At 36.1% G+C, this 26,478-nt stretch overlaps 1 protein-coding gene across 8 annotated transcripts in view; it reads right to left on the minus strand.

Moving 5' to 3' along the window:
* Window positions 1-3,522: 3,522 nt before the first annotated feature.
* Window positions 3,523-26,478, minus strand: part of PHTF2 (putative homeodomain transcription factor 2) — a 68,135-nt gene continuing 45,179 nt past the window's right edge. For all 8 annotated transcript variants that reach the window (XM_040548867.1, XM_040548883.1, XM_040548897.1 and 5 more), the window contains 9 exons: window positions 23,158-23,376; window positions 20,697-20,825; window positions 19,340-19,612; window positions 18,161-18,292; window positions 15,557-15,643; window positions 14,411-14,566; window positions 10,323-10,418; window positions 6,406-6,531; window positions 3,523-5,638 (listed from right to left, as the gene is read on the minus strand). In XM_040548867.1, coding sequence (XP_040404801.1) covers window positions 5,618-5,638; window positions 6,406-6,531; window positions 10,323-10,418; window positions 14,411-14,566; window positions 15,557-15,643; window positions 18,161-18,292; window positions 19,340-19,612; window positions 20,697-20,825; window positions 23,158-23,376 — 1,239 coding nt within the window. In that variant the 3' untranslated portion in view covers window positions 3,523-5,617. The remainder of the gene's footprint in view (window positions 5,639-6,405; window positions 6,532-10,322; window positions 10,419-14,410; window positions 14,567-15,556; window positions 15,644-18,160; window positions 18,293-19,339; window positions 19,613-20,696; window positions 20,826-23,157; window positions 23,377-26,478) is intronic.

Here is a 26,478-nt window from a genome sequence, read left to right on the forward strand (position 1 = left end):
ATATATATATTTACAACTGCATCTGGGGGAGTTTAATGCTATTTTCAAGCATCAATAACCTATTTTGCATTTTGTTTCAAGAGAGATCACTGGTCCAGTTAAGGGAATTGAAAAGAAACAATATAAAGGTGGTGGCAAAATCTGTTTCGCCGGTCCCAACAGAGCATCCTCCGGCTTTGTGTTATCAGGCGAGGACAAAGAAGGTTCTGAGAGATTCCATCACGCTGCTGCACAGAGAAACGTTACTAATTAGCACGTACTCGATATGCTTGGGAAATTATGACTCCTTCAAAGAGTCACAGCAACAAGTGAAGCATCTGTTGCTTCCTCCGAGTTATAATGATTATTTCGCAATTATCCTTTCGCATGCCTCGAATTTCTGATTTTTTTATTTTTATTTAGGAAGGCAGGATTTGCGGCACCACCGAAATGCACAACAAGCAGATGTGCGTGGGAAAGAATAGGAAATAGCAGTGCTCTCCAACTGCTGTGTTATGTCACCTCAAGGCCAAAATTGTTGCCTGTCTACATTTTTTGCATTCACTATATGAATTCCACTCTATCCAGAGCGAGAATTGGTCCCATTTCAATAGCTTGGCTCCTGTTTATTCCAGGGGGGATGCCAGTGACCACTGTTGCGTGCAGCTACACAACACACCGCCGGCAGCCAAAAACCAGCTCCAAGCTACAGCCCCTGCCCGCAGCGTGCTGCTCGTGCAGCTGGATCAGCACAGATGCTCGTGGTATAAACACCACCGAAAGGAGCCGTGCTGAAAGAAAAACCACACCTGGGTTGGAGTAGCGGGCTGAGCATGGCAGCAACCGTGCAGCTGTACTTGGGGAAGGAAGAAGGTGCTGAAGTCAGCTCCATGAGCAGCCAGAACAAGGCACAGCCAGGGCCACAGCCTGCTCCCAACACAGGACTCCAGTGCCAGCCCCTGGTTGCCTCCGTGGGGTTATTTCTCCCAGCCATATAGGTCAGCTGAATAAACACAGCTCCCCAGATACACTCAGGAGTGAGGAGGAAGTTACACGGTACGGGTTTACAAAAGGCTGAAATGACGAAGCCAGGCTGGATGGGGCTTTGGGCAGCCTGGTCTGGTGGGAGGTGTCCCTGCCCATGGCAGGGGGGCGGAACTGGGTGATTTTGGGGTCCCTTCCAACCCAAACCATTCCATGATCCTGTGATTCAATGACAATGCTTTGCTGGAGGACTGGGGTAAAACATCACTGGTTCTCCCTCTGCAAGTTGGATTTTTTTGCATTTTTCCTACCTGCCCTGCAAATGTCACTTGGCCAGCCGGCGCAAGGCCTGCTAAGAGCATTTGTGACCCAGCTGCAAAACTGCAGCCCGAAGATAGCATGGGAACAAAACGTACAGGTAGGATTGACCTGCCCTCATTTAGGCGTCTGAAAGTTTCACAACTGCATCTAAATTATCCACACTATTTCCCTTTCACATTCAAGAGAGAAACACCCCAGAAGATGACTAGAATTGGTGCCAGATCAGCTGGGTGAATCCTCCTCTGAAAGGAAATGGTTTTCTACGGAGTGTAAAGGCAGCGTTGGGTCAGTTCAACATCCAGGTTTCAGACACCTGAGACTGAGGTCAGTGACTCCTACACGTCTTAGGACCATGGCCCTGGGTACGCAGAGCTGTTGGAGAGTGGCCTTTCTTTACGGGCAAGCTCTTATCCCCATGACCTTTCTTCATGGGCAAGCTCTTGCCCCGAGACTGCCTGACTTGGCTTCACTCCCCTCGAGGGTCGAGCAGTGCTTGGCCCTGCTGCTGAGGGTTTAAAGGAAGACCAGCTCGCCCCTTGCTATGCTCGAGGACAGCAGCTCACGCCCCACAAACCCACACCCTCCCCATTTCAGTGCCAAGCTGCCGCTCAGGCTCCATTTGGCCCAGCGAATACCGCAGTTAAACAAAGCAATTCACCTCCCATCCGTTCCCGGGTATGGAACAGAGCAAAAGCAAAAGATTTCATTTCATGTATACCCGTGCGTCTGGAGACCTGGGTTTGGATTGCGATACTGTCAGGAGACAGCCACCTAATCCCTGGTAAATTTCATTACCAAGAAGATTACACTCGGCTGGCAGGAGCTGCTTGTAAATAACTGCTGCGGGTTAGAGGCACAAAGAGAAGTGGGGGGCGGTGTTTAGGTGTTTAAGAGTGCAAGCGCGTGCACAGGCATAAAGCGCTGTCATTTTTGCACATAAAGACTGACACAAACGAAATGAGTTGCATCATTTTGGTAGTTCGTCCCTAAACTGAAGGTGCTTTCTTTCGCTTGAATTGATTAAACAAACGTAAGAAACAAAGAGAGCCAAGTGGACAAATCTTTCTGCGGCACGACCTTATTTCTCACGCCAGATAATACACTCACACAAACTCACACTGGGAAAATTGAATCTGAGCAGCACTGGGTGCTGTTCATTTCAGCACAGGTGCCTGCATGCATGCTAAGGGTTGTGCTGCTTCCTCTCTCAAGGGCTGGAAAGGAAAAGAGAATCTCTCTTGATTTCCCTCTGAGCAATCCTCAGTCTCTGATAGCAGGAGACGCGGCATTATTTGCAGCCCAGACAATTCACTTTTTATCAAGAAACCCAATCTGCGGCAATTTCTGACTTGTGAAGTTTGGTTTAAAGAAGGCAAGTTGTCAGCTCAAGTGTAAAATGATCAGAGACAATAATAGGGAAGGAAAAGGTTAAAAAAAAAAAAAAGTATTATTATTTCCTCGTAGCAATTTGGAGGAATAATTTTTAATGTGTTGAGGTTACATGTTAACTCTGCAACACAATCTAAGCTAAGTCTTTACACCTGTGTAATTAAGGCATTAAATGAGGAAGTGTACTGGAGGTACCTGGGGTAAGTTCTCAAAGGACTAACCCCTTGCAGCAACCTGACTGCTAACGCAAGTCACAAAATCAGAATGTTTTACTTGCCTTTTCCTACTTATTTCTATTGTCACGCTGTGAATTTTCCCTGGTGCAACCGAGATCACACTTGGATTCTGGCCTGAGCTTTTACGTTAATATATGACAATGAAAACCCATGGCCCTCCATGTGCTAAAATGCTGTTGTGTGGTTGGAGTACCAGCACCAAAGCAAGACCTCTCAACACGTGTGGTTGGAGTACCAGCAAGACCTCCTGACACCCTGGTGCCAGAAAGCCCTGCCCGCTGGCGTAACACCAGCTCACGTGCAGAACTGTGCATTCACAGGCATGAATTAAATCCGACTCAGAAATACGCTGAAGATCACTAAAAGATATAGCTCACTGCAGTTTTTTTTCTTCTTTTTCACCATCAACCATAGAAAGCTTTATTCCACGCCGGATCACGCTTTCAGTTACAAAACATGTGGTGAAAATAACAGTTAACACGCAAGATCTGCCATATTTCTACTTGCCTCTAGTTTCATACTGGATTTTCCAGACCGAGGGATACAATAAACCTCTCCCATTTTTAAGATAATGAATATATCTAATGGTAGCAAATAAAAGGTTTTTATTTTATTTTTTAATTTCATTTCACACGTATTTTACTCCTCCCAAGTCACCATTGTTAGTGCAACAATCCAGCACAGTGCTAGTTGCTGAGGTATATGTGGTTAAACTAATTTCCCATTCAACCAAAACCGCAATGTTTTCCCACCCTTTTTTTTATTATCATTATTTTAAAGGTACTGAAACAGTATATTCACCATTACAGATTGTGTTTTTTTTAAAGAATTCCATTCTAAAGAGTGGTTTTGTACTAGTAACAGGCTGTAGAAAGCAACAGCCTTATCTTTTATCCCCCATAGAACTCCTGCTGTACTTTTTTTTTCTTAAAATATATTTTGTGCAAAATTAAGTTCTATGTAGGTCTGTACCATAATTTGGAAAAAACTGTGTATAAAATGTACGTAATTTTTAAAAACAATCCCAACATCGGACAACAGAGAAAGAAGAAACAGATCAGATGCAAGTTTTCACATGAGAAACTAAAGAGAGTATGTTCTTAAAGCTCCAGGAATACATTCTTTCAAAAACCAGAATGCACTTTGGTCATTATTAAACATTAGTACAGAGGCAAATAAAATACAAAATGCTTGTTTGTGTTGCTTTATATATAAAAATATTTTTATACCACAGAAGTTTAAGATACATTACTTCAAATCTTTAAAGGTAACGAAGATCAAATCTAGTATAATGTCCAGACTCTTGTAACATTACTATTGTCATTTTTCACTGTGAAGCCATTACTTTAGAAACATAAAATGTGAGAATACTTGAGCCAATATTATTTCTCCTAATATAAGTGGAAATTCTGTTGAACGCAACTTAATTGTACAGGGGTGACCATTTCTTTTTGTCACGATGAAGAACCGCGAGTCAGTAAGACTGGTCCACATGTGAGGCATGGACAGAAGGCAGGGGGAGAGGTGGGAAACCAAAGGCTCAACCTCGCTGGAAAAGCACTAGGGAGGAATGGGGGGAAAAGGAGGTTATCTGAAGACACAAATATGAGAGTACATGGCTTCATCAGTTCTGCTGCCCACCAGAAGAACTCGTTTTCCATGTTTAACTGTTCTTAAACTTCAGTGTGGTATGAATGGCATATACTATAGTGGACAAGAGGAGAGCATGTATCTTACGCTCAGTTACTCGTAGCATTCCGTTCACCAGTATGTCTTTTGCCTGTTTAAATATTCAGTTTCACCATATAATATATACTGCTCCATAGTTCACCATAATATATTCCAATTAATATACACTTATATGTATACATATAAAGTTTCTCATTAAAAGTAACAATAAAAAGTGCAGATATTGAGCATGCACAGTCAGAGCTGCGCAGAACAGCCCAGTATTTCAAATAAATACAATATTTAATTTTTATCAAAATATCATACAGCATGGTAACCATTTACAATTATTGCTCTAATAAAAGTGTTAACAAAGAGCACTTGTTGACCTGTTATATAATACCTTATTAATATCCCAGGGTACTTAAACTGAAGTCTTCATCAGTTTAGATCCTGGAATTACTCAAAATATTAAAAATTCCCACTTGCTTCTAATACTAATATAAAATATTTCTGCTACCTGTCATACTGTATTGTCAGTACCTTGTTTTTTTGTGTCTTCTCTATTGCAACCAAACATCTAGTGATGTTCTGTTGTCCTTGTAAATGATTGGTGCAAATGAAATATTCTAAGCTTTTACCACACTTAATCAAATATCAAATGACTTTCATATGCAACTAAAAATGTTCAACATTGGCCTCAACTGTAGCAGCAAATACAGTAATTTAGGGTGTTCAATTGCTAGGATTTCAAGTTGTCAGATGCTTGGTTTTTGACCCTTCCGAAATCTGATCTTTTCCAAAACTAAACAAATATGTTTGAAAATAAAATGTCAACTAAAATGAAAATAGAACAGTGAGAAGATGAAATAAATACAAAGATTGCACAAGACAGTCAGATGTAAACACTTCAGTTTTTCAAACAACATCCTTGAAGAGGTTGTAGCTTCTGAAATACAGATTCAGTGGCTGCTTTGAGGCAGTTTTGTCAATCAGCGAGCTTTTCTATAACACTGTTATCTCATCTTCTTTACATATTGTCAAGATTTGATCTTCCACAGCTGAAAAAGTTAAAGCAGTAAAACATTATTTCCCATCTCAGTTTTACCAAAGCAGCAATACCACACCTTTTTTCTTTTTGCATTTGCTGCATGTTCAGTAATACAAAAGTTATATTTTATATTCATTTACTTGTAATAGAAAAAAATGGGCAGATGTAAGCAAACTCGACGGCTAATTAATGGCTTTATCCTACAAACTTGCACTAAGGTGTTCCATAACCTGAATCTTGGAACAGTTTCCAGAGTTCAGAGAGGTTCAGAAAGTAGGACCTAATAAGACGGTCCTTAAGCCATGATAAAAACTACACTGTGTAACGTTAGTCGTGGTAATACTGTATCTACTGTAATACTTTACTGCAGTGCAAGACAAAAGAATAGCTTGCATCTCTTTGCATCCAAAGATGCAAAGTCAACAGTGAGGAACTCAAGAGAGAAATCAGATCTGGAATACATGGATAAGTTAAATAAGGTCTTGTACTTGTGTGTGTGTTTCTGTATTTATGTCTATGAATTCTTCACGATCGTGCCCTAAATAAAGTTAGAGCACCACAAAAATGTGTAAAATGTTAAAAGGGCTGCTGTGACAAATACATCACTGTTTTTCTGATATAGCTTAAATTTCACAACCATTTTCAAACAATGAATTTGCTAGTTAACACAGTTAAGAATTCACTAATTTACAATATACGATTCAGCTACCATAAGTCTGAACACCATGGTTAAAAAAAAAAAAAAAAAAAAAGAAAAGATGCTTAGGAAGTACTTACCTTTAGATTAAATCCAAGCAAGTCGCTGATGACACCAGAAACAGCAGACAGGATGACAACTTGGGTGATATTATAAAGCAGTGGATTCATTGTAAGCCCATATAGCCTAAAGGGACTGTCCAGTTCCTAACAATGTGAAACAATGACATTGTTAAAAAGCAGAAATGACACAACGGTTTGTTCATTTAAGTATCAGAAGGAGCATTTATCCATTAAAAACTACTTATTTTCTTGCCTTAAGTTGCTTTAAAACATTAAAACAAACTGGACTATAAGAAAACAGAAATAATGTTTCAGGTGTCTAAATAATCCTTCAAAAAATTGGAGACTACCCATCTGGAGCATCTATCAATTTGCTCGTGGAGACAGGAAAGCAGAGAGCTAGTTCTGCTGGTACCAAGGTGCCAACCTTTTAGAATTCCTTATAATTTTCCCAAAATCATCATCAGCATTAAAAAAAGCTAACAGAGGAATACCTCGCTACTAGGAAAAACTAACAAAAATGTCTTTCCTAATCCCTTCCTTTTCCATTAATTTTGAGAATAACTAACAATGAATATAGACAGAAAAGGAAGATAAAGGATTAAAAAGAACACTAATAAGCATTTAACTGCAAATATTTTACATCTTTATTAGAAAAATCAAAATATTAGCCAAAATTAATCTGCAACAAATTTGAACAAAGCAGCTTTTTCTTGTTCTTGGTGAGTTAATAAAGACACCAAAACACTTCTGGCCTAGAAATATATCAAAAGAAGAAAAAGAGTTTTTAAATACAACAATTAATTATATGAAGTATATGAATTATATGTATTACATATGAAGTATATGAATTATATGAAGTATATGAATTATATGAAGTAAATGAATTATATGAAGTAAATGAATTATATGAAGTAAATGAATTATATGAAGTATAACAACTATCACCACTTTGGTCGTCTATATTTTCTAGCTTTAAATTCATCTTCATTCTCCTCCTGCCTTACATCCTGAGTCTTGAACAAGATTTTATAAAACAAATTTTAATAAAGAAGAATTTCAGAGCTCTGACTCTTCCTTTAAGAAGAGATGAAATCAGAGTAAACTACGTTTCAGTTTAGACGTAACATGGTATTAAACTCTGCTGCAAATACAAAAGATACAAAAGACATGATTCTGAAGAGAACAGAAGAGAATTTATTTAAGGGAAAAGCTTTCAGCTTGTGGATTCATCTTATCAATTTGGGGAGTAAGAAAATAGTAAGCATATTCATTGTAGCAATCTTCAATAAAAGCTTGAGGATCAAAATGATCCAAAGACAAAATTAGAAAACAAGTTCATTTAGCTGCTGGGCATGAAATAAGTAATTTTGTTGACCACTAACTACCAAGAATTCATTTAAAGCTCATATTAGGTGGTTTGGAAGTCCCACCTCACATTTGGGCATGTTCTAATAGTAACTAGGTGCTGGTGTGGGATTTCTGTCACGGATCCCACCCCTCTATGGGAAAGACCCTGTCGATACATTTCTGGAAAGAGTAAAACATGAAAGAAAAAAAAAAAAAAAAACATGAAAAATGGTTTGAAAACACTGAGAAATACATTGAAAACACTGAAGTGGATCACTGTAAAAGTTCATCAGCATCCTGGCACCAACTGCAGCTACTTCTCACCCCACCTACATTATCACATCTATATCATTTTGTCTAGTCTACTTGTCCAGTCTCTTTTTGAATCTAGATAACCTTCCTGCATCCACAGGATCTGCTGACAAACACTTCCACTAGTCTGCTTCCTTCTGTCTGTTCCAAATCTGGCTCCTGAAAGCTTTGTGGTCCCTCTTTGCTGTATCAAGAGATACTGCCAGTAACTGTCAGGCTCTCCATGTCTCTGTACCAACAGCTCTCAACTTAAGACTCTTGCTTTGTCAGTCTTCATCTCTCACATGGGAAGAGCTGCATACTCTTCTGAGATGATGGGAGCAGACACACTGCTGAAGTTGTGGTGGGGAATTACTCAGCTGTCTAGAGGGAACACTCCATCATCTCAGCTACTAGCTAACCACATTAAACACAGTTTAGGCTTCACCAAGAACAGCACCTTGCTGTACAGGAATCAAAGGTATAAGCGACCAGAATTCGATGTGTGGTAGAATGAGGCAGCAATGCCTTTAAGTACCCTTATATGCCCCCATTCTCCCCCCAGAAAATAAAACTGTTTTTCTTAATATGTTTGAATTTTCTTGACTGCAGAGGAAAGCTACATGGGCATTTAAAGAATTGCTATAGGTTTACAGCATGATAATCCAGTCATTCTCTCTACTCAGGGGCATCTCCACATGTGGAATAAGCAGCTATTGGGCTATACTCAAACAAAATGTTCATGTGGTACAGCTTTTTTTTTTTTTTTTTTTTAAAAAAAAAAGGGAAGGGAAGGAAAATACTTTTATAGGTGCCTAATAATCCCTAGAGAAGTGTTCCATGTGAGCACTCTATCTTGGACTAACTGAAAAAGTTGATTCCCTGAAGGAAAAATCAAAATGCTGTTATTAAATTCCCTCTTAACCCCAGAATAACAAGTCAGCAGCAGCTTTTAAGAACTTTACCATAAATGCAGAATGTATAACAAGATCTGAGTAATGAAAGTTGAAGCTAGACAAATTTAATTTTAAAATAAAGTTTACACTTAACAGTAGAAGTGTGACTGAACACTGGGACACCTTGCCATGAGAGGTAGGGAGGCAAGTCATGAATTTTTCTGTAGTATCAAAACTTGCTTCCTTTCTGGGGAAGTACACTTCAGGGAACTGTAAGTTATTTACTGTTAAATTTAGTGCAATAGCACACAACTAGATTTAATTGATCTTGTTTGTTCAAAAAAAAAAAAAAGAAAAATAATTTTTAGAAGTTTTTCAAGTGTTAAATTGTTCACTCTTATTTTGCATTCAGGTAACCTTCTGGTAAGTTTTGGACTAGGGAAATGTTTACTCTGAAGGAGAATGAGATAGTTACAGAGCAAGAACTAAGCTCCAAGACAAATGGAAGAACAAAACGGCTTGCTTCCCTGATCTATGACAAATCGGTGAGTTTGAAACAACAGAAGAACTTAGAAAAGGCAATTTAGGATCAAATGTGTCTTCCCAAGAACCTCAACCACTGGGTTGTTCCTAAGAATAACAACAATAAAGCAAGCCCAAAGCATGTCCATGTTCTACATCCAGATAAGTACAGTAATTTTTCTTCAGCACAATTCCAGAAATTGGAAGTGTTAAAAAAAAAAATACATTTCCTCTCACCATGATGAAATACCTCCTACCCTCCAAAGACAGTTAGTTGGCAAACAGGCTAATATTCTATTAGCAAAATCTTTTCTACTGATCACTGAAATTCTATGCAAACATGCAAAAAAGTTGGCCCTATAGTTCAAAAACACAGCTGACATGGAATACATTAAATGAAACCCATACCTTTAATTCACATATAAATGGACCTATGTAACAATTCCTGTAAGTAAAGAAGACATCAAGCATAATCAAGTTTTAGTTTGAAATGCTGACCACTAAGAATTTTTAAGAGGAATTATTTTTGTGGAAGAATACAAGTCATCTAGTAGCTTATTATCAGAAACAGATATCAAGACTCAGAACAAAACTGCATCATTTCCTGAGGGTTCATCATCCTGTCCACCCTACAGTTCCTCCTCTCACTCTACTCATATAAAGAATAAAACTTATTGTATATAAAAATTATTTGTAACACACACTGACAGCAAATTAACAGGCTGAAGTGGTATGAACAAGTAGACTCACTGTGACAGAGTTACAGAGATGACTTAAACCCAAGTATACTGTATCACCTGAAGAAGTAACACAAATGATTCAAGTAGCCTATTCTCCATCTCACATATAATAGAGTAATACTGCTTTAATTCTTACCTTCAGTAACTTAGTAGCAAGTTTTAAAACGTTGTTCACTAGTGTCAGTTCCTCCTTCTTATTAGGCTTTTTCTCCATTTTCAAGTACAAGTTTATCTGATTTGAACAAAATATGAATATCACCACTTATTCAGAATTTAAAGGAACTCATTTGGAAACATTTTATAATAAAATGAAGTAATTATTCAGCATGTATATGATAGAACAGCAATGACATTTCTGCAAGCGAGAAACTTCCTTTGCTTTCTTTTTAATTTTTAAGAACAAATACTGGGCTCAGTACTTTAGGAAAATAAAATGTTTTATGATACAACATTTGACACTACTACAGGAACAATTTTAAAGACTAATTTCATCTAAAATTGGACAAAGCAATTTTAGACAGAGTGTCTGCACATTTTTCCTTCTTTGATTGAGGTTTGTTGATTCATTTCCAGAAATTATTATACTACTATGCAGACCTTATAGGCATAAAATCTCCAAGTCATTGAATTGACTAAAAGGATAAAGCATAATTCTGCTACAATATCATTCCTTTTAAACTATTTTAGTATCCTTGAATAGTTCATGAACACCTTGATTGCAGAAAGTCTTCCCAGTGCCTTGAAAAATATGAAAAGTTATTGAATTAAACTCATTATTGCTGTAGAAGAACAGTATATCAATCATTTTAATATTTCTGCGATGCAGACTTCTTTAGATCGTTTCCAAGAAAGTTTAGCTAAGAGTACAAATGAGCTGTCTTCTGGCAACTCTGAAACATCAGCTTTCATTCCCGATTGGCCTATCTGATATACTAGACCAGGCAAAGTTACCTTGGTGGGTTTTGTTGGTTTTTTCTGTTTGTTTTGTTTTTTAATTTTATTGCATAGGAAAAGTATCTTGATAAACACTGAACTATTTATTTTAGGGTGATAACAATCAAAAATATACTAAAAAATTAGCAATACATTCAAGTAGTCCTTCAGATGAGAGACTCTAATCAGCTATAGCAGCAAAGTTACCGAAAAGAAGTGTCGCTATAGAGTTCTGTTGTAAAGCGGTTACTGAAATAAGGACACAGTCGTGTGAACAAGAGTAATTGAATTTTATCATCTCTCTCTGAAAAGGCCACTGGAAGTTGCTTTTATAATTAAGTTAAAATCAAAAAGGATTCCTAATATATTCCAAGGCAAAATAAGCTCCCCAACCACCAATTTCATTTCAAAGTAAATTACGCTTTTAGAGGCAAAGTGATTAGAGACCTTAAATAAAAAATTCCTGATTTCACCAATTCAATTTTTTTAGAAACAGGAGTAAACCAAGAATGAAGTCTAAATTTGGCAAATCTGGGGAAAAAATGTTAAGTAACAAGTCCTGGGAAGGTTCAAATCTGTTTTAACAAATTTGAACAGATTTCTTTAATTTACCCAAAAAATTACCATTCAGTAATATCCTTTGAAACCCGAGGGGAGTTTGAATATGCATATCCCCCAGCCATCCACCATACCCATTTCTGAAGCTTGAAATTGGCAAGACGACAACTTGGATCAGAACATACCTTGTATTTTTCTCAACAGGGAATGCCACAGACATACTTACTTTACAAGAGCAAATAAAAATACTTTCAGGACTTGGAAAAATTAGAGACAAACAGCATACATTTAAAAATGCCTTGACGATCTTTTAGTTTCCCATCATGAATCCTAATCATTAAATTCATAGGTTGAATATAAAGCAAACAGAAGATCTTGGAACTTTGCTGATGCAAAGTACAATTTGCAACTTCATCTTATCTATTTGAATCTGGGGATTAAGGGATTAAGGCTTTTTTGCTCATTTGTGTTTTTAATGTTGTTGTTTTAAAGCTTCATTCTCTTTTTACAGCAAGCCTAATGCCATTAGTGTCTGATTTTCAAGGATATGAGTTCAGAAATACTTTTTTCAGATAATCAAGTGAGTGTAAGCCAATAGTTTGGGTTTGGTCTCTCACAACAGGCCAAAACATCAGACTTTTATGCGTATAACTCAAGAACAAATGTGGCATGGTATCCAACTAATACATGTAACCACTCCAAAAGGAGTTCTATCTAGGGTGACATGCATCCTTTTTATTTTCTCAGAAACAATTGTGAATTATATTTTGTTTTTAATAAAGCACTCTCTCAGGGCCTTTACAAAGGAAATGAATTATAATAGGATAAACTGGATTCAATACAAGTCTGATGACATAACACTTCCTGAGTTTTTGTTTATTTATTTACATATAGTTCTGGAGACCTAACAGAGAGACTGCATCTTTTGACTTAAACTTTTCAACTTAACTGGCTTAAAATGTTTAAGGGCTGATTCTCATGAAGAGTATAGTTTAGAAACCTAAGAAAGTAAAATAAAGCTGGACATTCTCAATCTCTCTCTTGCCTTGATCTTCACATTCTTTTACTTTCCAGTACCTGTCTCCAACACTTCTTTCCGTTTTCACTCCAAAAACAGGACACTAACTTCACTGGGACATTAGGCTACTCATAGTCTGTGGACCATCAGACCAATGCAAAGATCTCTCGGGACCTGTGCCTATTGTACTAGAGGGTCCCACCAAACTGCATGTCACGCTTAGTGTGACTGATTTGACTCCAGTCTTCTCTTTGCAGGTCTGTTCACATGCTTGTACATTTACTCCTAGATTAAGAATCTACTCTTTTTGAGTGTAACTGAACTGAGGTACTTTTCAAGAATAATTTAAATTAACTTTTTAAAATGAAATCCAAAAAGTACTAAGTAGTGCTAACATACTTCCATTAGAAAAAATGAACAATTGTGACAGTCATCAGCTTGGAGTTCATTCAGAAACAAAAATATTCTTTTTTGCTATTAAGTGCAAAGCATCAAGTGATTTAAATAAATGGTTTGTGTATTTATTAAAGGTAATGTCTAAAATTCTAATGAAGGATGAGGCTGCAACCATAGGAAAATCACTTTACCTTTCAAGTGTTAAAGCCCATATATAAGACATCTATGCTGAGCACCACTTAAAACCAACTTCCTGTAATTGTCAATACAAGAAAGAACATTTCTTGTTCCTACCCTACCATATCTTGGATGTCTTCCTCTGGCATTCCAACCCCAAACTCAGGAGATTAAGAGAAATGGAAAATCTTGCTGAGCAAAATGTTATATTGTGTGTGTTTAGAAGCTTCATATAAATGAGACTTATTTTTTAAAGACTTATTTTTAAAATGGTTTTTTATAAACATTGAAAATTATTTCAAGTCGGGAAATAAAATCTTCCACACGCTCCCAAAGTCAGGCTTATGAAGTGAAGCTTATGACAGATGACATAAATGACTGCTTATGTATTTTGCTCAATGATAATTCATTTTTTCTTATCAAAGGTAAATAGGCAGTCTGTCTTCTCACTGCCCAGCCTCATCATGTCCTGAATGATGTTTTGAACTGGTGTGAAACCTCTCGGACCAAAAAGAGAAGCTTCTTACTTGACAGTAACTGAACACGTTTAGCCTAGAAAACTATCAGCAGTACCAGACAGAGCATAGAGGGAGTTTGCAGTACAAATGCTGAATAGAACATTCCTGAGGGTAAAAGTAAGTAGATCCAAAGCCAAGCTTAAGAGATGACTGAAAGAAGAAATTTCCATGGAGCCTAGAGGACACTATATGTAATCCTTGTAACCTAGAAGTCAAAATTACTGGACTGCAGAGTGACTCACTGCAGAAAGTAAATTTGTTTTCAAATCTTTTACTCGCAATACAATACTTTGAGAGGTCAGGCTTTTCCTTATTTAAGGACCTTTTATTTGTGTTCTGTTAAATCTTTAGTCATATCAAATGACACATATTCGTATGTCTAACCATGCTTGCTTAAAGAGATGGCTTTTGGCCATCTCAATGTTCCATACAACTTTTAAACAAAGACACACACTGCCTAGAGAAACTTAACTTCAGGTTGTAAGGATCTTGAATAACTTGTCTCACTATACCACAATTAACTCTCCAATTCAGCCTATGTTAATGCATCTACAATGCATGCTCAAGACCTACTAGAAGAATGTCTGTTTAGATAGAAAAATGTACAATTACACAAATTCTCACCTGCTCAGTAAGTAATATTGAGGTATTGCTGTATTTTTTACTGGTTTCAGATCCAAGAGTAACAAATCGTAACAGAAAAAGTGTTAGTGAAATGCACCAAATTACTAGTTCCCAATTGTAGTGACAATCAAGGAAGATCTCATGCATGTGAAGCAGCTGAAAGCAAAAAAGAAAAATTAAAATTGAGTTCAGATTAATATTTATGTTGCAACATAAGGAAAGAATTACATACCTCCCCAACTCCAAGAAAAAATTCCCAGTAATAGGTACACGGACTGTTTTCAGGCATAAAAGATTTTTGAATCATAATTTAAAAATCAAAATTTTGTTAAAGATATCAGATCTGAGAAAAGGCTGAATCAGAAAGTGAAATAAAAGACTCAGAATTTAAACGTCTTTTTTTCATATTCTAAAACAATAGAAACACGTATTACATTCTAAGAAGTTAAACACAAGTTTGAACTTGCAAAGACACCACCTGTGATGAAAAACAAAACATAGCTTCAAATATACTGAATTACATCGAAAATTTAATTCAAATAGTGTTATTGCTAAATTATAATCATTTTAAATATTTTATAGTTTGCTGCCAGGAAAACACGTTAGCATTAACTAGGGAAGGAAGTGGAAAAAATGCAACTAGAAGTAATTCAGAAGCTTCCCTGTATGCTGAAAGAGAAGTTCAAGCACAAAGCTTCGTTACTAGTAAAACTCTTATTTAAATTTAGATTTGCTTACTAAAAAATATTCCACTAGAGGGCAGGCTATTACAGCCAACAAATTCATCAACTAAGGGCAATCTCAAATTATATTTTTTTATATGTCTTTGCAAAGTATGTTTTGATGTAATATGCTAGAAGAAACAGTCTTCCAAAACGCACAATGCAATGAAAGAGGGCACATTAATAGTAATAATAATACCACCATGCCAGTAATTACACTAAGTTTCTTTAGCTATTAGAGGATGGCTAGGGGATAATATTCTAAAGTAAATAAAATGAACAATATAAATGGAGCTCAATCTTCTGAAAAGCTGTAACAGCTGTTACTGATTTTTCACTGTGGTCTTTTACCTTAATAGGAATAATCACACAAAAGGCAGTCTATTATTTTAAAAACTATTTAAGTCATGTGGGATTTCCTCACCTGTGCACAACAGATAAATACAACTGAAATAGTCAGTAGGAAGGCAGATGAAACTATGACATCAACTGAGCGCTGAGGACCTCGACGCTGAAAATAAGGGAGATGTATATATGAGTGAGAAGGTACCTAACCAGCAGTCATATTTAGTGCATCGAGTTAGATTCACACCTAGAACAGAGTTTCCTCATAGCCTGCAGTTTGGTAATTGAAGTTCAACACAGTATTAGAACCTATAAATATAACTACATGTGGATACCTCCAAAGGCATATAAGATTTAATTCAGATGCATACATGTAAAGATAACTATGAAAAAAGAACATTCACCACTTTCTCAGTCTTTCATAATGTGAAGTAGCAAATTCAATACAGCACCTACGTGGAAAACATAGGTGCAGTTGTGAGGAAAAAAGGCAAGACACTCTCCACAACGATGCCAGCACATGCAGTTTTTAAAGCACAAGAATGACATTTTCTTGTTTATATACTGCTATCCTTCTTTCCTCCCACCCAGCAACTCAGTACAGACTATAAAGAAAAAGTGTAAAGTTTAAAGGGTACATCTTTTCCACAGTCTACCCATACTTCCATAACACAAGGGGTGTTGTAAACAAACCACTTCAATTCCCCTTTAAATAACGTATCTTTCAAAATCAAGATCACATTTTACATTAAAAACTTTGCCTGCTTGTATTTCCTGCTTTCCACACTCCCCGGTCTCCACACCACAGCTTCTTTGTGTTTTCATAATCCTTTACATAGTTCTAGAAAGGACTGATAGCAGATTTTATCTAACCTTTCTTAACTACTGTTGGAAAGGAGCAAAGATGTAAGCAAAGTTATTGCCACCACTAAAAAAAAGATTATCAGTTGCTGTTCACCAAAAAAGTGTTTCTAGAGAAACCAAACAGCTTCATCCGTGTTTAGAAAACTTATTCTTCCTCTTCAAGATAAGCATTTTGAAAAATACCTAACTTGGAAGTCAAGCCTACCAGTAATGGTAAAAAACCAAAGGAGTGTTCTAGAAATTAGAGGAGCTTAGACAAAAAGAAACTGAATCAAATTCACGTTGAAAAGAATCAAGAAATTTGCCGTTAACAGGTGAGATAATCTATCATAGAGTAACTACAGCCTATGAGAACACACCAGCTTTACCATATTGTCTATTTGTAAAAGAGGTATCTGCCCTACAACCCTACCGTTCATTTTTCTTAAAGATTGACACTGATGGCATAGCACTTGACAAAAGACATGAACAGAACTACAGGACACCACTCTACAAATAACTGAAATTGAGACATTTTACATCTACCAATGTAACTTAAGTTCTGCAGGGTTGGTCATTTTTATGGTTTTATAATAGTCCTCAACAGGGCTAGTTAGAAACTCTTTATAAAAATGATTATGCCTTTGGTCACTTTTATTAGTGATGGTGTTTTAAGACTGAATGAATTGATCCATGCAAGTAGGTAATGAAAAGCCATTTAACATCTAAGATGAAGAAACAGCCCACACCGAGAGAAATGTTTGTGCAAAATACAGGAGAGAGTATTCAGTTGAGGCAATTCTTGGACACAACTTTGGGTAAAACTCTGTAATGGAACCTGAGAGAGATTAGACAACTAAACAATGCTAATCCCTGAGCCTCTACTAGTAATGAAACATGAGTGATATTCATTATACAGGACTCCTCCAGAAAACTTAAAACATGAGATGGCTGCAGAGCTTCAATTAGTTATCCCATCAATGTCATGAGCAGATGGTTCAGATCCCCCTGAAGGGCAGCTGCTTCAGTAGGATGAAGTTTCAAAAAAAAACTTCTAACGATGTGGAGAGTTTATAGATACCCAAGGCAGAAAAGGCAGCAAGTGCCATCAGTAGTTGTCATGACATACCAGTTACAATGTACAACAAGCCTGATAAGAAGGAAAAATATTTATTAAAAAAAAGATGACAGTGAAATCAAGGGCTTAATGACTAAATGCCATGCTGTAGGCACCTAACGCAGAGAGAAAAATGGAAAAAACCTTGCAAACAAAAAGCTGAGATAGTACGATCCTTTTCACAAAGGATCATCAGAATGCTCTGGCTTGAAAAGAGCATTAGAGGGATATGAGGAGATGCTCAAATGTTATGAGTTGTCTTGCAGATTCTACTTGGGCATAACTTCTAGCTTCACGTGGTGCATATGCACTCACAGTACAGAATATGCATGCAAACTGTCTTGCTTCATAAACTCCTTGTGTGTTAACAACACTAACTAGTGGAGCTCTTCAAGTTACTGTCAGTATTATTCCACAAGTGGTGATTTACCCAATATATTCACCTGAGACACTTTTCTGCTAGCATTAGTTAACACAAGACTTCTACTCTGAACATACTCATATTCTATACCAAGTTAAAAGACTAGACATTTACTTCCTCACAATCTGGTTGCTTGCAGATGCTGCTGGCCACAAGTCACCAAAATGAAGTGTATAGAATACATGTACACCAACAGGAATAAATTCATATAGGGGGAAATTCAGACCAGAATACCAACTTTTCATCAAGAGCATATGGGATATTTGACATTAAAGCAGTAGGAAAAATGTACATTATTTCACCTTTAGATAGGACCTGAGAGAAAGCCACATTTTTATATTCTGTACTTTCTTCAAACGGAAATGAGGAACCTCTGATTTTCTTGCTCTTCTGGCAGACGTTAGATGACCAAAAAGTTTGGCAAAAAGTAGCCTCTGCAGAGAAGAAAAATATTAATTTAACTATCAATTCATTTTTGAGGGCACTAAAAATAAAATGGAGAAAAAGCTTCACTTAATATGTCAAAGTAATGTACAACATATCAATGTAAAGTAAATTATGTCAATTATAGTGCAGAAATAAGAGAAGCATATTACTAATAAGAGAGGATACACTAAAAAGTTGTAAAAGTCCGCTTATTCTAATGAAAAACAAAATTTAGCCACACTTCCTTTCTTCAAATTTCAGATGACAGACATGCAATGCTATTGAAATCTGGGAGAGAATCAAGCCAGCCAATCACTTGCATTAAAGAGTGCTCATCCCAGATCTTTCTTCCAACAGAAATGATAAGTAAAGCAGGTTAATGCTGTTCTACTGCATTAAGTCCCATGTTTTAACCATAATTTGAGAAAAGAAAGTATAATTTTTTTCTTTTGTGGACTAATTAAGTACCCACACTCTGAAACTATTAAGCTAAAAGCGACATTCTTTTTAAAAAGTTTAATTGCAAAAAGCAAGCAATAAATTAACAGGTGTATTTCTTCAGATAGCAATGCTCTCAGTCTCTGGCCCTGGGACAGATCTGCCAGCAAAGCAGACAAGACTCTCCACTAGGGTCTGGACTGAACTGTTTTGAATTGTACTGAAATGTTTTGAATGAAACACACTGGTGGAACAAACTAGAAATTTAGGGAGCTTTTACTGAAGTTTCCTTCTCCTTGAGGAAAACTGAGACAAACTGGGACATGTCTAAGGACTGGCCAATGAGTTGAGCCAGAAATCTGAAATAAAAGATAAAAAGTTTGCCCTCAGAAATGCTTTTCTGGATAAAAGACTTAGCTACAGAGCTCAAAGGAAACTTCAGTCATTTGCATCTGGGTCATCTCCTAAACTGTAATGCCACCGAAGCGTTTGTCATCATTGATCTATGAATCTCCATGCAATGAAGAACAGAAGTTTCAAATATCCACAAAATCAAAGAGAAAAAAAAATTAACACTATTTTGTTTCAGGTGAATCCTCTTGGTTTATTTTATGTACCTGTTTGTATGTTCTCTCTGCTACACACAGCAGGAAAAAGAAAATCCACACTAGAGACACACGGACCATGAAACTTATGACAACCATTGAGAGAACCAGTATGTCTCCATTTGATCCGAATGCAGTAATACAAAGTTCAGTGGCAGAATGTGTAGCTAGCTGTTCCAAGTCTTTAGCTTGGGAAAGTCGAAATACAAATGGCATTAAGCCCAAGATTAAAGATATGACGTTTCCAAAAATCTGATAACCGATTCCTGGTATATAACTGTTCACCTAAAAACAAAAGAAAACAAGTTTTATTTTTAATTTTGGAATTAATCTTGTCCTTATTAATGTTACTGTCTTACTGTCACAAAGAATACTTTATAATCTGATACATTACATGAAACCTTCAACCAAGCATCTTCATAACTTACTATTAAGAAAAAGGAAGTCCTCAAGGAGCATTTAATACATAGCAATCAAATATGACAATTAAAAAACACCGGCAACATAACATGGCAGTGCAAACAGTTCAGTGTATATTCTTATATTAAAAATTAATTCAGCGCTGAATTAGCAAAGTACACCAGTCCGACTGTGTTGCTTACATCCTGCATATTACTCCTGTTTGTGTTTTGTTTTCAGGTTGTAAGTTTTAACGGAATCCATGCGTTTACAGTGCATGTAGAATTAGAATTCTGTTGTGCTGGCTATGGCTTTATTAAGGTTTACCTCTATGATGACTGCATACAAAACTGTATTGGTTCTGAGTCATGTACAGAGATCTGAACCAAGTTTGTGAATACAGTGCTTTTAACAGGTTGCAGATGGTAAGTATCAACTTGTCAGAATAACTGATTGTTGTCTTAAACTATGCTAAGATTTTATGTTCAACCCTACAAAATATCTAAATTGTCTATTCTGAAACAGAGTACAACATCAATTAAATGTTTATCCACCTGCTTCCTGAAGAGTACTAGGAAAGGCAGAAGTGAGGACTCATGAGACATTCCACTTCATTTTCTAATCTTAACTTCAGCATTCAAATACTCAGACCTGCATAGTCCTAACCCAACATACTAGTTGTTCATAAGAATCAAGAAGATAAATAATATTCATGGCATATACCACCTTGGAAGACTAAAACAGAGGTTGGCTATGTCACTAAGCACTTAACAGAGCAAAAGTATTTTACTGTCCCAATACTTAAGATTCCGTATGTCTTATAACTGTTAGTAATGAGTAATCTGTGCTATAAGCCATGCAGCCATAATGCCAATAGCAGATACTTTTATAAAGACATGTAATGAACTTCTTTTTGGTTGTGCTTAGAGTACTAAATTTAGTATTTGTGTAAAGTAAAAAGAATACTCACTCTGTTCATTATCATACCACTGATTTCAAGCACAGACATATCTGCTTTCTTGCACTCATTACCCTCCCATACGATTGCACTTATTTTTTCTAGTCCTGGATTCAAACTATGGATCCAAGGCAAGTGACTCTGGGAAAGACAAGGGTAATATTTCGTGAGTGATATCAAGCTATTGTTATGTCAACTTGTATTTGTCAGCAATATGCTGATGAAAAAAAGCCTTTAGACTGACACAAAGATTGTTATACAGCACTCACTTCTACTACATCCCTATATGTTACACACATTCCTCAAAATCACCCACTTCTTTTTCAAGAAATATGTGAGTACAGAGATTTGTCCTTCCTCATATTTTATTTTCTAATAACTTGGATTCAGTGTGGTTGAGGATTAATTGGCTACCTTTTTTTTTTTTCTCAAGCATGTCAGAGAAGAGTGAGGAGTGAAAACAAAGATCTACCTATAAAAGTCATCTTTAATTTTGCCACCCATTTAATGGAATGTTGTTATTTTTCTGATTTTTATTTTCCCAACAGTTTAAAAAGTAATAATCTTTGGTTCAGCCTAGGGTCAACATTTTTTTTTAATGATATTTGCATACTTCATAATTCTTACTATGAATAAAGTCCTCCTGTGCTAACCATAGTCTGTGGAAGACTCAGACGGGTAGGACTTTGATCAATATATCCTGCCCCAACAGCCAACTAAACCTGGCCTAACGTAAGGAATGCACTTAAGGCTGCATATTTATTTACTCTAAATGGAGAGGAAACAAGTGAGAACTGAAAGATCTGGAAAATGTTGAGGCAACAAGTGCTGCTGCAGCCATTTCTTGATTTCCCTCAGCCCCGTCTCACTCTTCCTTGTTACAGGTGATTAAAACTGCTCTCAGCCCTGCTTGGTCAGCTAGCCATGTGCATCAAAGTGGTAGAAGGGTTGGTGTTGGGGGCATATTTTTAACAGTTTAATTTGCCACCGATTAAAAGTGAAGTTTCGTTTTTTATTTTTATAACTTACTTTATCAGTATTTGAAATCGTCCTGTACTGCTGAGTACTCAGTAGTCTCTCTCTCTCTCTTTTTTTTTTTTTTTTTTTTTTTTTTTTTTACCATTAGAGGGGGGAAAAAATGTAACTATGTTGTTAAAATAAGACAAATATTAGTTACAGAAGGACCTTTTTAATCACATATTTCCAATACCTCCCTCCAGAGGGAGTATCAACACCAGGAGCTGAAACTCAAAAATTCACACAATCTACAATAAAAGGAAAAAAAAAAAAACATTGCAGAAAAACAAAGTCAATTCATATACTGCAATTCAATTCTTTATGGTAAGGGCTTCCACTTTAGTGTTTATATGGAATATAAGCAAAAAGATATAAAATAAATTTAAAAAGCAAAGAGTGCATGAAATCCAAATTGCTATCTCTGTTGGGTTTGGGGTGTTTTGTTTTATTTGTTTGTGTTTTGTTTTGTTTGGAAGGGGGAAAGGGGATTATGAATACATCATTTTCAGTTCTAGTTATGAGTGAAAAGCCTGTCTTTTGAGATTTTTTCTTAGCATTAATACCATCTCTTGCATAACATTCCTTAGCACTGATGTATACAATACCAACACACATTACACGCTTAACCAGAAAAATATTTCACATTCTCCACAACTCTTTACTTAAATGGCTCCAATTAACAAGCAGCATGCAATTTAGAGATAAACCTAGTACTACAAACATAACTGGCACTGTCTGACATCCAATTTTTTTTTTTAAATCAAACTAAAACTAATACTTGATTGTAAATTATTAACTATTGACCGTGGATTCTGTCCAACATTAGCCGAAGGCAGACTGCTACTGAGCTGTTACCCAACAAATCCTAGAATTTTCAGAAATGACTGCCAATATGTTGCTGCAGAATAGCATTAAAAAAGTGAAATAAAATGATTTAGTTTTAAAGTAAAAATAAATATCTTATCTAAAAAATTTATAATTATATATATATATATGTAATATCATATGTCTATACATATAGATAACGTTAGATTTTACATATGTTATCTGTTCAGTTATATGCATGTATTATATATATATTTCCTTCTGTTTCTTGATTTCCCTCATATACATAATGCCTGATACTTGCTCACAAAAAGTAATTCCATTAGAGACAAAAAAAGGACAGAACCATCTACCACAGGAAGCTTAAACCACTGAGTACTTGTCCTAATATCCCAATACTCAAATATTCTGCAGGCTCTTTCAATATATTGTCATATCCTCTTCATTTGACAAATTAATGACTGTGTAGTATAGAAATCCAATTTTCCTTGTTTTAATTCTACCAAATCACTTTGGCTTTGTTACTTTCATTTAATATGGAGTTCATTCTCCCAGGCCTCCTGAACATACGGTAAAGCTGATAAGACTGAAGATGTGTATGCTGTAAAGGTCAAAAATAGTGGATACCAACCTGATGAAATGGGTCATCTCTATATTCTTTCTTCACACATGGATTCACTTGAGGGCTTTCTACATCTGTTTCACTGGAACACGAAGAGTGGCACTCTGCACAGTGTAGGAGGTCCTCCCACAGCACATCTTCAGTTTCTGATTCTGGCCTTGCACTCTCAGAATCTTGTCTGGAGCTTGAACACCGGGAACTGCAGCTAGTACCTGATTTAGGTGTATCCTGAAATTAAAATATTCGTTGGCATTAATGCAGCTTTTGTATTCAACTTTGTCTCCACATAGTAGAACAACTATAAAGCTCAAACGCAGTGAGTTCATGTTTATCTGTTGATGTTCCAATCCATTACCTTTCTAATCAGAAAAAATTATATGTTTATTGAAGGAGCGTTTATTGAAGAGGCTGCACATTGTTAGACACCATACAAACAAATAACAGTGGTCCCTGATTTGTTGTGGGAAGGGTCACGTAACGAAGGATCAAATCACACGCACTATTAAAAGGAAATAACAATTTTACAGCTTTTTAAAACTCATTAATTTAGACATCAGGAGCAATTATCAAGCCACAGACTCCAACTCTATCTCAAGCTTCTGATTTATTAAGTCTCTTTCAAAACACATTACAGCTTCATTATTTTAGTGAAAATGTAAAAGACACTAATGAGGCTTAGGGATATGGAGACTAACCTGCAATTAGTATAGAAACGTGACAGTGAGTAAAACCTCATTGACAAAGTATTTTTAAATTATTTTGCCATTTTGACTTTCTCTCTCTTATTGTTTGAGCTGAGCTACTTTAGCTACTTAAAAACATACTTTTTTTTTCCCCTTAGTGTAGCTTTTAAAAATATTCACAGAGAACCTAGATGAAAGCAAGATTAAGGGATTTAGGGGACAGTTTCCCTCTTCAACTCCACACAGAAATTGGGAATAGATGGAACAAAACACCAAGCCTTAGGTATAGTGACACTGCACACAGGCATTTGCAGACTGCCTACTTTAGTTGTAGATTGGCAGATTCAGAACCGTATTGCCACACTCACTACTCACCATACTGTAAGGGACTCTTTCTCTAGAAAGGGCAAAAAGGAAGAAGGTCCTGGAGGAAGAAGGGACAGATATTTCCAGCCATCCAAGACCTGAGGCACTCAAATAGACTTCCAAACAAGCAGTGTGGACACAATTTTAAAAGAAAGATTGCTATGTTCCAGAAATACATTCCTAAATGTAACAGCCTATAATAACAAGGGAGTTGACTCTCAATGTCCAAATTACATACCACTGTTCTTACTGCTAACATACCTTCTCAAAGACAAAGAATGTGAACTTGTTTGAAGATAGGTATGCATCAGGTGTAGAGAGAAAGAGTACACATACCCCAAATTAAGAATGTGTGTGTTCTGCAGTCATACATAAAATTTTAATTATTTTAAACGAAGTGTACTTGAGGAACAAGCGTGCATGATTATTTTCAAATTTTACCCACACCTTAGATAATCCTGTAGAAAAACAGTAAGTTTGGGAGATTTAAACACCCCAATGCATATATATAAAACAACCTAATGTTTTCTTCAGAAAAAAAATGCAGACCTTTAAACTGCTCTCAAGAGTTAGCAGAATCGGTTTCCTGCAAGACAGGTCGGAAGTCTTAAAAGCAGTACCATCCTACTCATCACCATCATCTGGCATTTTCAATTCCCTTTTAGAGCAAAATTTATTTCTTTCAGTTTATCTCAAGAATATACCCGATTTTCTTCACTGAAAAAATAATCAAATAACATTACAGCAGGCCTACTAATTTAATATGACTTGTAATGCTTTACCATTAAAAGAGTTACTTGTTCTTCCTGAAAATTTTGCTTGATATATTTTATGTAGCCATTTTGTAAAGAAATACATAGAAAAAAATACTGTTAACTCTTTTCCATTCTTTTATAAAGTGAGAGATAACACCAATACAAAAGATAGTATCTGAAATTTTTTTTCTTTAAAAAAAATCTTTATAGAACACAGTCACTATAGGGTATCATTGAGTGAATAAAGTAAGAACATTAAAATCTGACAAGTAAATATCAAAATAAAGGAAATGTAGGACAGAAGTTGAGAGCATATACACTGACTTCATTATTTTATTTTTATTTTTTAAATACAAAGAAAGCTTTCACAGATTTGAAAACTATTGTTTCATTTCCTTTGTAATCATGTGGGGGGAAGAGAGCTGGTAACAAAAAATAAAAGCTTCCTCTTTCATGGCATCAGTCAGAGAAGTAAATGGGGAACAAGTGTAAAGCACTACTGCCAAAGCTACACAGAGCAAACGTGGTCTCTTCAGCTTCTGAGGATATCGACACAGTCTTTCCTAGCCAACATTTTAAAGCTTTAAAGCTCTGAAGCACCCTATGGAAAAAATACATTTAAGATAAATTTGACTGTAATCATGTCTTTCCGGCTGCAGTAGTACTTAGTCAAGAGACATCTTCTGTAATATAAAACTGAAATATTTCCAAGTATTGACCTGTTCAGTTAGCCTGAACCAAATATGCGTAAGACATTTAACAGTTAAATGAATTAGTGTTCTGTGTTTTTCTAACTGAAGTTTGTGAGAAATAAATGAAAGAAGAGAAAATTATATAGTTTGCTAATGTGCAAAGCTTAAACTTCATGGCAATTATTATCAGAGAAAGTAATTATTTGAACCCTTCTAAGAAGACATTGGTTATATCAAGTAGAAGGCTTTCTTATGATGCTCTGCCTATTAAACCCACCTATAAGTGGACTCTTGCTAGAGCCAAAATTACTCTTTACACTCTTTTCTCATAATCTTAGGGGAAAAAATAGCCTTAAAAAAAAAAAACACACCTGAAAGTTTCATAAATCCGTTAAGTTGCATACCATCAGCAAAAAGGGCGTAAACTCTTTAAAACTGAATGTGAACAAGCGAGCACAAGAGCATGCACGGGAGAGAGAAAGAAAGTCTCTCCCCTACACACACCTTTGTCTTTCAGTGTCTGAATCCTTACCACTAAGGATTCCACTAACACAGAATCAGTGGATTCCTCCTCTTAGCTCTGATGTCATCAAGTCTCTTAAAATTTCAGTATTTTGTGTGTTCTTGTTGCAATACAATAATCACAATTTTGTTGAGATTTCAAGACAGTATTTTAATGACTTTCAATAAACATGAAAGAATGAAAATTCAGAGGTAGCCTGTTAGGTTTCTTCACAAGAAGGCTAGTGAATCTCAAATATAAAGTAAATGGAGAGATGAAGCAGCCCTAGCATGATGAAAATTTGAATATTGCCAATTACAACTGTTTCCGTA

This window comes from Cygnus olor, chromosome 1, assembly GCF_009769625.2.
Source record: "Cygnus olor isolate bCygOlo1 chromosome 1, bCygOlo1.pri.v2, whole genome shotgun sequence".
Classification (NCBI taxonomy): Eukaryota; Metazoa; Chordata; class Aves; order Anseriformes; family Anatidae; genus Cygnus; species Cygnus olor.